The following is a 12,571-nucleotide window of genomic DNA, read 5'->3' as shown; positions in this document are numbered from 1 at the left end:
ATACTTTTCCAGTAATGTAAAAACTGGCATCAGATATGTCAACTCATGAAGCTGAGGAATAAATAATTGATTTTAAATAAATTAATCCAATATCATCTACAACTCTGTGTGTGTGTGAGAGAGAGAAAGAGAGAGAGGTTTATTAACAGTGCTTTGCATTCTATAGCACCTTCCGGTGGAGGATCTGAAAGCACTTTGCAAACACTATCATAGAAAAGTAGGGCTGGAAGGGACCTCAAGAAGTCATCAAGTCCAGTCTCCTGTGCTGAGGCAGGACCAAGTAAACCTTGACCATCCCTGACAGGTGTTTGTCCAACTTGTTTTTAAAATGATGAGGACTCCAGGGAGGGGTGCTGGAACTGGGGCAGGGTGGGCAAGAGGCCATGGCACTCCCACTTTTGAAAGTGTGGAGCCTGGCCCCCTGCCCCTCCTCTTCCCCCTGAGGCCCCGCCCCATGGCCAGGCCAGAAGCTGGAACTTGGCCTGGGTAAGAGTGGCCTCGGGAACCCAGGGAGCTGTGGACCCTCCACCTGCCCGGGGCTGAGGGACTTGAGAGCAGCCCGCTGTCCCCGGGTTCCCCACCTAGGGCAGGTGGAAGGTCCGTGGCTCCCTGGGCCCAGCTGCAGCTCTTCGACCCCTGAGGCCCCACCCCCAGGCCAGGCGCAAGCAGCTGTGGGAAGCCACGGACCCTCCACCTACCCTGGGTGGGGGACCCAGGGACACAGACTGGGGACTGCTCTCAAGCCCCTCCACCCCAGGCAGGTGGAGAGGCCCCGGCTCCCCAGCCTGGCTCCAGCTTCCAGCTTCGCTGGGGGCGCGGCCTCAGGGGGAAGAGGAGGGGCAGGGACAGGGCCTCACGCTCCCCCTCACACTCTTAGGAAGGCTCCATCGCCTCTGACTCCACGACCTCCCTTGGAAGCCTATTCCAGAACTTAACTATCCTTCTAGTTAGAAAGCTTTTCCTAATATCTAATTTACATCTCCCCTGCTGCAGATTAAGTCCATTACTTCTTATGTTACATGGAGAACAATTGATCACCTTCCTCTTATAACAGCCCCTAACATATCGGAAGACTTATCAGTTCCCCTCTCAGTCTTTTTTTCTTAAGACCAGTTTTTTTAACTTTCCTCATAGGTCAGGTTTTCTAACCCTATTAACATTTGTGTTGGTCTCCTCTGGATTTTTTCCAGTTTGTCCACATCTTTCCTAAAGTGTGACACCCAGAATTGGACACAGTACTCCAGCTGGGGCCTCACCAGTGCCAAGTAGAGCAGGACAATAACCTCCTGTGTGTTTCATACAATACTCCTGTTAATAAACTCCAGAATCATATTAAACCTTTTCTGCAACTGCATCACACTGATGACTCATATTCAGTTTGTGGTCCACTATAATCCCAAGATCCTTTTCAGCAGTACTACTACCACCTACACAGTTATTCCCCATTTTGTAGTTGTACACTTTATTTTTCTTTCCTACGAGAAGTACTTTGCACGTGTCTTTATTGAATTTCATCTTGTTGAATTCAGACCAATTCTGTAATTTGTCAAGGTAATTTGAATTTTAAATCTTGTCCTACAAAGTGCTTGCAATCCCTACCAGTGTGGTGTCATCTGCAAATTTTATATGCATTATCCAAGTCATTAATGAAAATATTGACTAGTACCAGACACAGGACCAACCCCTGTGGGACCCAAATAGATACTCCCTCCCAATCTGGCAGCAAACCATTGATAACTATTCTTTGAGTACAATCTTTCAACCAGTTGTACAGCCACCTTATAGTAAATCTAGACCACATTTCCCTAGTTTGCTTATAAGAATGTCAGGCGGAAATGTGTCAAAAGCCTTACGAAAATCAAGTTATATCACATCTACTTCCGCCCCCCATTCACTAGGCCAGTAGTCCTATCAAAGAAGGAAATGAAGATGATTTGGTATGCTTTGTTCTTGGCAAATCCATGCTGATTATTTCTTATAATTCTATTATCCTCCAAGTGCTTATAAATTGATTCTTTAATAATTCGTTCCAATATCTTTCCAGGTATTGGTCTAGCATATGCCGAGTCCTCCTTGTTCCCCCTTTTAAGATAGGTACTACGTTTGCCCTTCTCCAGTCTTCTGGGACCTCTCCTGACGTCCTCCATGAGTTCTCAAAGAAAATTGCTAACAGTTCTGAGATTGCTTTAGCTAGTTCCTTAAGTAACCTAAGATGAATTTTGTTAGGCCCTGCTGACTTGAATACATCTTACTTATCTAAATATTCTTTAGCCCGTTCTTTCCCTATTTTGAGTATCGGTCATTACTAACCCTGTTAGTGCAACCTGAAGCAAAATCTGCATTATGCACCTCAGCTTTCTTGATGTCAGCAGTTATTGGCTCTCCTTCCCTGTCAAGTAAAGGACCTACGTTCACCTTTGTCTTTCTCTTGCTCCAAATGTATTTAAAAAACCTCGTCTTACTTGCTCATTAATACATTTTGCTTTACAACAATACTCTAGTTTAAAAGATGAGGAAACTGCCAGGTTAAATGCCTACACTGAGGAAAGTTTCTAAAAAAATCCTACTGGCTCATCTGAACAGTGGTTAGGAGCAATGGGAGTGTTTCGGGAAACTACAATCCATCGGTGATCTTCCTGAAAACACCATCCTAGCCACTATGGATGTAGAAGCCCTCTACACCAACATTCCACACAAAGATGGACTACAAGCCATCAGGAACAGTATTCCCGATAATGTCACGGCAAACCTGGTGGCTGAACTTTGTGACTTTGTCCTCACTCATAACTATTTCACATATGGGGACAATGTATACCTTCAAATCAGCGGCACTGCTATGGGTACCTGCATGGCCCCACAGTATGCCAACATTTTTATGGCTGACTTAGAACAACGCTCCCTCAGCTCTCGTCCCCTAATACCCCTACTCTACTTGCACTACATTGATGACATCTTCATCATCTGGACCCATGGAAAAGAAGCCCTTGAGGAATTCCACCATGATTTCAACAATTTCCATCCCACCATCAACCTCAGCCTGGACCAGTCCACACAAGAAATCCACTTCCTGGACACTACGGTGCTAATAAGCGATGGTCACATAAACATCACCCTATAGCGGAAACCTACTGACAGCTATGCTTACCTACATGCCTCCAGCTTTCATCCAGACCACACCACACGATCTGTTGTCTACAGCCAAGCTCTACAATACAACCGCATTTGCTCCAACCCCTCAGACAGAGACAAACACCTACAAGATCTCTATCAAACGTTCTTACAACTACAATACCCACCTGCTGAAGTGAAGAAACAGATTGACAGAGCCAGAAGAGTGCCCAGAAGTCACCTACTACAGGACAGGCCCAACAAAGAAAATAACAGAACGCCACTAGCTATCACCTTCAGCCCCAACTAAAACCTCTCCAACGCATCATCAAGGATCAACAACCTATCCTGAAGGACGACCCATCACTCTCACAGATCTTGGGAGACAGGCCAGTCCTTGCTTACAGACAGCCCCCAACCTGAAGCAAATACTCACCAGGAACCACACAGCAGAACCACTAACCCAGGAACCTATCCTTGCAACAAAGCCCGTTGCCAACTGTGCCCACATATCTATTCAGGGGACACCATCATAGCGCCTAATCACATCACCCACACTATCAGAGGCTCGTTCACCTGCGCATCTACCAATGTGATATATGCCATCATGTGCCAGCAATGCCCCTCTGCCATGTACATTGGTCAAACCGGACAGTCTCTACGTAAAAGAATAAATGGACACAAATCCGACGTCAAGAATTATAACATTCAAAAACCAGTCAGAGAACACTTCAATCTCTTTGGTCACTCGATTACAGACCTAAAAGTGGCAATTCTTCAACAAAAAAACTTCAAAAACAAACTCCAACGAGAGACTGCAGAATTGGAATTAATTTGCAAACTGGTTACAATTAACTTAGGCTTGAATAAAGACTGGGAGTGGATGTGCCATTACAACAGGTAAAACTATTTCCCCATGTTTATTCCCTCCCCCCCCCCCCCCCCGCTGTTCCTCAGACGTTCTTGTCAACTGCTGGAAATGGCCCACCTTGATTATCACTACAAAAGGTGTCCCCATCCCGTCCTGTCCCCTGCTGGTAATAGCGCACCTTACCTGATCACTCTTCTTACAGCGTGTATGGTAACACCCATTGTTTCATGTTCTCTGTGTATATAAATCTCCCCACTGTATTTTCCACTGCATGCATCCGATGAAGTGAGCTGTAGCTCACCGAAGCTTATGCTCAAATACATTTGTTAGTCTCTAACGTGCCACAAGTCCTCCTTTTCTTTTTGGGAGCGTTGAGAAAGCTTTGCTAACCTCCCATCGCACTTGACACTGTGGTACACACAGACCCACACACCAATGCCTGCTCCACAGTAGGGCTGATTCTCCCCTCCCCCAGGGCAGATGGTTTACACCTTTCCCCAGTGCGCTCAAGGCCAAATGACTCGCCCCAGGCCCCTGGACTCGCGGGGGGCGGGTTTCTGTGAAGAGGACGCAGGGCCCCGGCCTGTGTCAACCCAGCCTTCCCAATCCCAAGTCAGTCACGGGGACCACCCTGAACCCGGCGCAACGTGCGCAGGCCACATGTAGCCCGGCAGCGGCCACAGGCACAGACCCCCTCCGCCACCCGCGCCCGGGCCCACGCGGGCTCTGCTCTGCTCGGCGGACAGGCGAAGCGAGCCCGGCTCCTTCCCCAGCAGCGGCAGGACAAGGCCACGGGCGGGGAGGTACAAAGCCGGGCCCTTGCCCCGCCTTCCCGCTGCTCGTGGAGGGGGGAGGCGCCTGCTGCCTGCGCTGGGCCCAGCCTCAGCCGCACGAGTGTCCGGCTACGCCAAGCGGCGGGCTCCAGCCGCGCCTTGCGCCCGGCCCGGCGGCGGACCCGTAGGTGAGGCCTCCCCGGGCTTGCACGGGGCTCGGAGGGCGGCGGTCCCCGCCTGCCCCGGAGGGGGTGGGTCCTCGAGGCCGGGCGGGCGGCGGGGCTCCCAGCGCGGGGCACAGGCTGCGCCCCCCGGGAACCTCCCAGGGGAAGAGCGGAGACGCGCTCGCCCTGCCCGAGAACCGCGGCCGCTGGCAGGGGGCTGCCTCTCCCCGGGCGGTGCGCGGCCCCCTGGGAGGGACGGGCCCCGGGGAGGCTGCTGCAGACACCCAGTAGCAGCACAGGCCGCGTAGCGCTACCGTGAGCGGGGCTAAGCTGTAGCAATCGCTTAACGCCCTGGTCTCCCCAGCTCCTCCACCGTGCCGTGGAAGGGCCTGGATACCGCCCCCAGACTGTGCGGTGGCGGAGAGCTGGTTTTATCTAATGGCTTCAGACGCAAGATCTGAGCACTTGCAAATTTTGTAGTGGAGTGGGGGTTGGAATCCGGATCCTAGAGTTCAGATTCATCCCCATCTCTAGAACTGGTTCAATGCGCTCAAATTGGTTCCTCTCCTTTTTCTTTGGTGCACTAAAAATAATTGATTTCTCTCATCTTGTTGGTTAATATTCACTTGAGGTACAACATTAATTTGTTGTTAACTTCCCTCTTTGTGGATTGAAAGAATTTCATCTGAAATCCCTACGCCTCATTCTGCTATTACCATACTGGCTTTTCTTCACCATGGTAGAAGCTTTGACTCCTAAACTTAAAAGATTATTGGGTAACATGCTTCTATAGTCCACCTGTAGAAATACAGTACACCCTTGCAATAACACGCTTCATTATAATGAACCTTTGTCAATACTGAAGCTGAATCCCAACTACAGTACAGTACTGTGTGTGGTTTAAAAAAATTGGGGGGGGTGTTGCACACATGTGCACAACTACAGCTCGGAGCTGCGCCACTGTGTCGTTTTGATTGTCTTTTCGTTATAACAAACCCCTGGCTATAATGAACAAAAGGCTTGGATCCTGACAGGCTCATTATAATGAGGGTGTACTGTAGATAGCTTCATTCTGAAATGTGGTATCAATTCAATTTCCTTAGTTAGAACGATCAAATAAGAGTTGAAGGAACTAAATAGTTAACAGATTCCAAGTTATGGTGATTATGGGACAAACTCCTCAAAGGTCAGGATTTGCTGGCTTTATTGGCCTTCCTTTCTCAGATCTGTGTCCCTCTTTGGAAAAAGGAATGGGAAATCCTTACTTTAAGTTAAAAACCGGTGTACTGGATGCTGTGGAATCTTTAGTTTGTCTCAAGCCTCTCAGCAAGTCAAGGAGAAGACTGGTTACTTTGGAAAGCAATGTATGGGGGAAACAACAATTTTTAAGAAGTTACAGCCTTCCTCCTCCTGTTAACCTCATCAGTTTCTTTGAGTAGCATAGAGTAACTCTGTATACTGTTATCCTAGAAGCAGGTAAAGATTGAAATACTGAGTGAGTAATGTCATGTCTGTTCTGTGGATTATGATGCTGTGGTAGCAAAGCTGTATACTTATTTTTTTTAAAGCACTTCATAATAAACCCTTAGTTTTAGGCACTTACAGCTTTCTAAAAGCTTAATCTTTTGGACTGATCCTATGTATTAAGAATTTTGGCTGTAAACTAATCTTCTTATTTAAAGTTTGGCCACCTTAGTTCAGTTACCTTTCAACTGCCTGAGCTTTGTGCCGGGAACTCAGGTGTTTAAAAATGTCTGTTCTGAGGCTCAAGAAACTCAGGCATCTTTTTCTTTAAAATTCAGACTTGCCATGACATGAATTTAGTTATCAACGAAAATTTTCTTGTTTGGAGAAATCTAGTTTTGAAATAAGTAGTGGAAACTTGGATGCTGTACTGAGTTGGGTTAAGCCTAGCCTTCATTGCCTCATCTTTCACCTTACCTTGTTTCCTGCTACTATCTGATAAGCCACCATCTGCATCCTAGAAATGGACTAGATTAACTTGTTCCTGTTTTCATCTGAGAGCATATTTGGGATGAGGAATTAGACCATTTGTTTTGTGTTTATACTTTGCCTTGTTTTGCACATCTTCACTGTGACTGGAAAGCCAAAAGTCTGCTTTGTTCTGTAGCTGACATCTTTTAGATTTGGAAGCTAGAGAGATCGAATAGCTCCCATGAGGAACAGCTTCTAGCTTACTTAAGGAAAAACAGCTGATTCTCAGATCAGTCTGTTCCAAATAAGTAGGGGACTCAAATTTTGAACAAGTTCCAACTGGTCTAGTCCCCCTCTCTAGTTGAGTGTTAATCTGTTGTAAGTGGACCCAACCACTGGATCTCACGTGCTTCTAAGCCTCTGGGTCTAAGCAGAGGTGGGTCACTGTTCCTAGATCTGGATCTCTAAGGCAAACCCGAGGTGTAGATCCTATCACTGACACCCTTTCTTGGGGCGTGGGGCTCTGCAGCCTGGCTGCCTTAAGCTATTTCTACACTACACAGCTTTTAGTGACATAGATGTGTTGCTACAGCCGTGCTGCTAAAGTCGCGCAGTGTAGTTGCTGTTTGTCGGCTCTCCTGCCAACAAAAAACTTCCACCCCCAACGAGCAGGGCTTGCGTTGTTGGCAGGAGAGCACTCCTGCCGACAACACGCTGTTCATGCTGTCAGTTGTCGCAGCAAAACTTCTGTCTTTCAGGGGATTAACACCTCTGAAAGACACGAGTTTTGTGGTTCAGTTGCCAGTGTAGACAGAGTCTTAGACCCCAGTGCCTCAGCCCTTCTGAGTTTCTGGTTGCTTTTACTCCCACGCTCACAGTTCCACTTTACTGCTGGTGCTCTGAGCTTCTTTATTAACCTCAAAAAGAAAAGGAGTACTAGTGGCACCTTAGAGACTAACCACTAGTACTCCTTTTCTTTTTGCGAATGCAGACTAACACGACTGCTACTCTGAAACCTTTATTTATTAACCTCTTCAGGGATGGCATGGCAGGTAAGCGTGGAATACAGGCTTTGCAAAGGAATTTCTTAACCAGGGTTGCTGTTCCTTTCCAGAAAGTACTAGAGTTGCATAATTTTGAAAAATAAGAGCCCTGAGATGCACTCCTCACCCCCTTAGTCTGATCTCATTTCTTCTGTGAGTCTGAGGAATGGTCAGCCTTGCAGGCAAGGCAGAGTCCCTCCCACTTTCTTTCTCTTCAGCCCAGTCTTCTGCCATGTGGCAGTGGATGGCCTTCCTTCTTACCCATACGCTCTAGCTTGGAAATTCCAGCCCCTTCTTCCCATCCGGCTTCTGTGACAGTCCATTGTTGCATGGTGATGGGCAAGAAGTTGAGACAGTCAAATCTGATGGCCCTTAGTTGCTCTGTGATGGCTTCTCAGACACAGTTTTTAACTAGGGGCCAAGCCATTAATATAAAATGGATGTTTAATCCAAAATGAAGATTGTAATACAAACTGGAGTTCACAATTTGGTATAGACATATCCCTCTCTGTCTTGTGAGCACTTCTAGATTTCTAATGTTAATATTACTGGCATTTACTTGCGGAAGAGAGGAGACATAAGCTCATAGCTTCCCATTTTACTTTTTTTAAAAATCACATGCTTTCACAGAAGTCATAAATGGCTTCCTGAAAGATCAAAAATAAGGTAGGTTACAGTTCAGTATCTTTATAAACAGCCAGTATTAGCATTATTATATAAGAGAGGTACTTCAAATTAACCTGATAACTGAAGACTCCTGTAGGAAAACAGAGTCCCTGAATCAGATCCGGAGACAATGCTCTATTAGGAACTCCAGCAGCTGAGAATGGTGCGGACAGGACTTCTCACCATGGTTTTGCCCCTAGGCTTTGGGATAGGGTTGCCAACTTTCTAATCTTACAAAACTGAACACCTCTGCCCTGCCCTGCCCCTTCCCCGAGGGCCTGCCGCTGCCCCACCCCTTCTCTGAGGTCTCACCCTCCGCTTGCTCCATCCCCCTTCCCTCTGTCGTTCACTCTCCCCCACCTTCGCTCACTTTCACCGGGCTGGGGCAGGGGGTTGGGGTGCGGGGGGTGTGGGCTCTGGGGTGGGGCCAGGGATGAGGAGTTTGGGGTGCAGGAGGGGGCTCAGGGCTGGGGCAGGGGGTTGGGGTGTGGGTTCTGGGAGGGAGTTGGGGTGTAGGAGGAGACTCCGGGCTGGGGCAGGGGATTGGGGTGCAGGAGGGGGTTTGGGGTGCAGGGTCCTGGCAGTGCTTACTGTGGCTCCCAGGAAGCGGCTGCCAAGTTCCTGTGGCCCCATGGTGCATGGGTGGCCAGGGAGGCTCTGCGCTCTGCCCTCACACCCGCAGGTGCCACCCCCGCAGCTCCCTTTGGTCACGGTTCCTGGCCAGGGGGAGCTGTGGAGCCGGCCCTCGGGGCAGGGGCAATGCATGGAGCCTCCCTGGCCGCCTCGGGGCCGAAGGGACCTGGTGGCTGCTTCTGGGAGCCACACTAAACCAGAACAGGTAGGGAGCCTTAGCTCCTGGCCCCCGCTGTGCCGCCAACCGGACTTTTAATGACCCATTCGGCTGTGCCGACTGGAGCTGCCAGGGTCCCTTTTCATCCGGGCGTTCCAGTCGAAAATTGGACACCTGGCAACCCTACTTTGAGGTGACTGACTTTTGGTTAGTAGGCTTAGTCTTCTGGCTGAGTAGAAGTCTAGTAAATTTTTCAAGCCCTGCTTATCCATGCAAACTTCTCTAGTAATTGGAGAAATGAATTTGGGGGTTGATTGTATCCTCTGAAGAATTCTTCTTTCTTTTGTTGCAGCCAATATCTATCTACTTGTGGTGAAAGCTTTCTTTTGATCATACCAAACTGCATCCCAAACCTTCCTCTTCTCCCAGTGCAGTCTCTCTTGATTTTTCTGCCTTCCATGTATCCACTGGTATCCTCGACCTCCCTCTGAATGGTTCTTCCCGACTATTTTTTTTTTTTAACCAGTTTCCTTCCTTTCTTAATGGTCTGCTACTATGTGTGATAGCACCATGAGAATTGAGGAGAACTTACTGCTCAGCCGCTTTGGTAATATACTGCTAAGCATGGGAAAATTGTTGTGTCCTTTAGTTCTCACAAAGTATTTTTACCTTCCATCACCAAACTAATCGAGTCTGCAGGTCTGGGAAATATCAATTCTAACTTTTTCCCCCTGTAAGTATCCACCTGCTTTCTCATTTCGTATGCTAAGACTGTAAGATCTCTGCACCAGAGAATTGGTTTCTGTTACATAAATTAGGTGCTTAGCATAATGGGCCTGATCCCTGATTGGGGCATTTAGGGGCTACTGCAATACAAGATAAGTCTCACATTTTTCTTTTGACAGGTTTCAGAGTAACAGATGAAGTGAGCTGTAGCTCACGAAAGCTCATGCTCAAATAAATTGGTTAGTCTCTAAGGTGCCACAAGTCCTCCTTTTCATTTTTCTTTTGATAAATCCTAATTTCTTAGCCCCCCACCCCCCACCCCCAAAAAAAAGAAAGAAAAGAAAAAGAAATTGCCATAATTTAAACAGATATTGAGACATTGGATCTGGAAATACAGATTATGTAATCAAAAGTAGATTATAAATTATTTTTATGGCAGTGGTTTTTAAGAGTTACCTCCATGTTCTTACAATATTTCAACTTTGTGCTGAATACCCCAATAGCAACGTAAAGGGCATTCACACATTTTTCTTCCCTGCACCCGAACTTCTTAAACTAAGTTTAAACAAATGCTGACTGGCCTTTGGCTTTAGGCTGAGGAGAGGGGGCATTTAACAAACGCTTCTAAAACTGGGGACATTCTGACGCTTTACTCTGTAAGTCACCTTCAATATTGCTTCCCTGCACGCGCGCACACAAAAATGACAGGTTTTTTTAAAAGCAGGTTCTGTAGGAGTTGGGGAAGTGAAATGTAACTTTCTGGTTCAATTTTAACATTGTCTGCCATATTGAAATTTCACAAAACAGATCAAATCAATATCTGAATATTGCATTACTGCAATAAGACTTAAGTTTTGAATTAGTACTCAAATCATTTTCAGCAGATATTAAAGATCATTGTCAGGTTTAGCTAACATTCCTTTTCAGTGTTTATGCCAAGACTGTGAAACTGATTTTGTCTTGACATTGAGCAACTTTTGTCTGACGATCTGATACTAGAACAGACTTAAGCAATTAGTGGCTGATCTGATAGTGTGTGCAACATGCATAACAGCCCAGCTGAGACCCACTTTGAAACTCCTTGGGCAAAAAAAGCGTTCTGTCACTGAGCCAGGGCAAGCTATACTAAGCTTATCTCGAATGGAAGTTACTCTTGGCATGGTTTACTGTAACTTCTTCCCCATTTGACTAATGATGGTGGGATGGAAATAGTTCTTAAAAAGTCCCTCAAATATTTTTTCCCTCTCCTTTCCGTAGGATGTGATGGAGCTCTTAGAGGAAGACCTCACCTGTCCCATTTGTTGTGGCTTGTTTGAAGAACCTCGGGTTTTACCTTGTTCTCACAACTTTTGCAAGAAGTGTTTGGAGGGGATCCTAGAGGGAAATGTCCGCAGTGTGGTTTGGAGACCACCCCCCATTTTCAAGTGTCCTACCTGCCGTAAAGAAACTCCTGTTTCAGGAATCAACAATTTACAAGTCAACTACTCCCTGAAAGGTATTGTGGAGAAGTATAACAAAATAAAAGTAACTCCCAAAATGCCTATATGTAAGGTGCACAGTGGGCAGCCCCTCAACATTTTCTGCCGGACAGATATGCAGCTGATATGTGGTGTCTGTGCCACTCGAGGTGACCACACAAAGCATGTATTTTGCTCCATTGAAGATGCCTATTCACAGGAGAAGTGTGCTTTTGAAACCCTGTTTCAGGGCTTTGAAACGTGGCGTTGTGGGGATGCACTCTCTCGGCTAGACACCTTGGAAACAAGCAAGAGGAAAGCACTGCAGATGCTGACAAAGGATTCAGACAAAGTGAAAGAGTTCTTTGAGAAGCTGCAGCACACACTGGAGCAGAAAAGAAATGAGATTCTGTCTGACTTTGAGACCATGAAGCTTGCAGTGATGCAGGCCTATGACCCAGAAATCAATAAACTGAACACAATTCTACAAGAGCAACGAATGGCTTTTAACATTGCAGAAGACTTTAAGGATGTGTCTGAGCCCATTATATTTCTGCAACAGATGCAGGAGTTCAGGGAAAAAATCAAAGTGATCAAGGAAACCCCTCTGCCTTGTTCCAATGTAGACATTAATCCCACAATAAAGAACTTTGATACCAGCCAGTGGAATGGTATAAAACTAGTAGACGTGGACAAGCTTTCTTTGCCTCAGGAAAACAGCATGCTTAATTTCAAGATTCCCTCAGTCTTGTCACATAAATTTGTAGTGACTTCTCTGATTTGCTTATTTATCCTTGCAGCCGCCAGAATGACCTTTGTGGAATCTGTCTTTGACAATCTTCAGTGCTGGAAAACTCAACTTTTTACAATTGGCTCATCCTATCTGGCAGACACTGCGGAGATAGCTGACCATGCCGTGTTTTACTGGGAGCAAATGACAGATGGAGCTTCACTTCTAAGTGAAAAGTGCAAAAATTATACACTAGTGGTATTGGATAATGTTGCACAATTTGTGTGCAAATATAAACTCTTATAATG

General features: G+C 46.6%; 1 protein-coding gene and 1 long non-coding RNA gene across 4 annotated transcripts in view; one reads left to right on the top strand and one right to left on the bottom strand.

Annotated features, from left to right (window-relative positions):
- LOC141991989 (uncharacterized) overlaps nt 1-4,857 on the bottom strand; it is a 22,550-nt gene extending 17,693 nt beyond the window's left edge. For both annotated transcript variants that reach the window (XR_012640509.1, XR_012640510.1), the window contains exon 1: nt 4,163-4,857. This is a non-coding gene — a long non-coding RNA (uncharacterized LOC141991989). The remainder of the gene's footprint in view (nt 1-4,162) is intronic.
- TRIM13 (tripartite motif containing 13) lies at nt 4,814-12,571 on the top strand. Of its 2 annotated transcripts, none has more exons than XM_074960465.1 (2): nt 4,814-4,940; nt 11,334-12,571. In XM_074960465.1, the coding sequence occupies exon 2, from the start codon at nt 11,340-11,342 to the stop codon at nt 12,567-12,569; it is 1,230 nt and encodes a 409-aa protein (XP_074816566.1). In that variant the 5' UTR covers nt 4,814-4,940; nt 11,334-11,339; the 3' UTR covers nt 12,570-12,571. The 2 variants fall into 2 exon arrangements, with proteins under 2 accessions (XP_074816566.1, XP_074816576.1); XM_074960475.1 differs by having other exon boundaries at nt 4,842-4,936.

Source organism: Natator depressus, chromosome 1, assembly GCF_965152275.1.
Source record: "Natator depressus isolate rNatDep1 chromosome 1, rNatDep2.hap1, whole genome shotgun sequence".
Lineage (NCBI taxonomy): Eukaryota > Metazoa > Chordata > Testudines > Cheloniidae > Natator > Natator depressus.
Note: the sequence above shows the minus strand (reverse complement) of the source record. Positions and strands in the feature narration are given on the sequence as shown.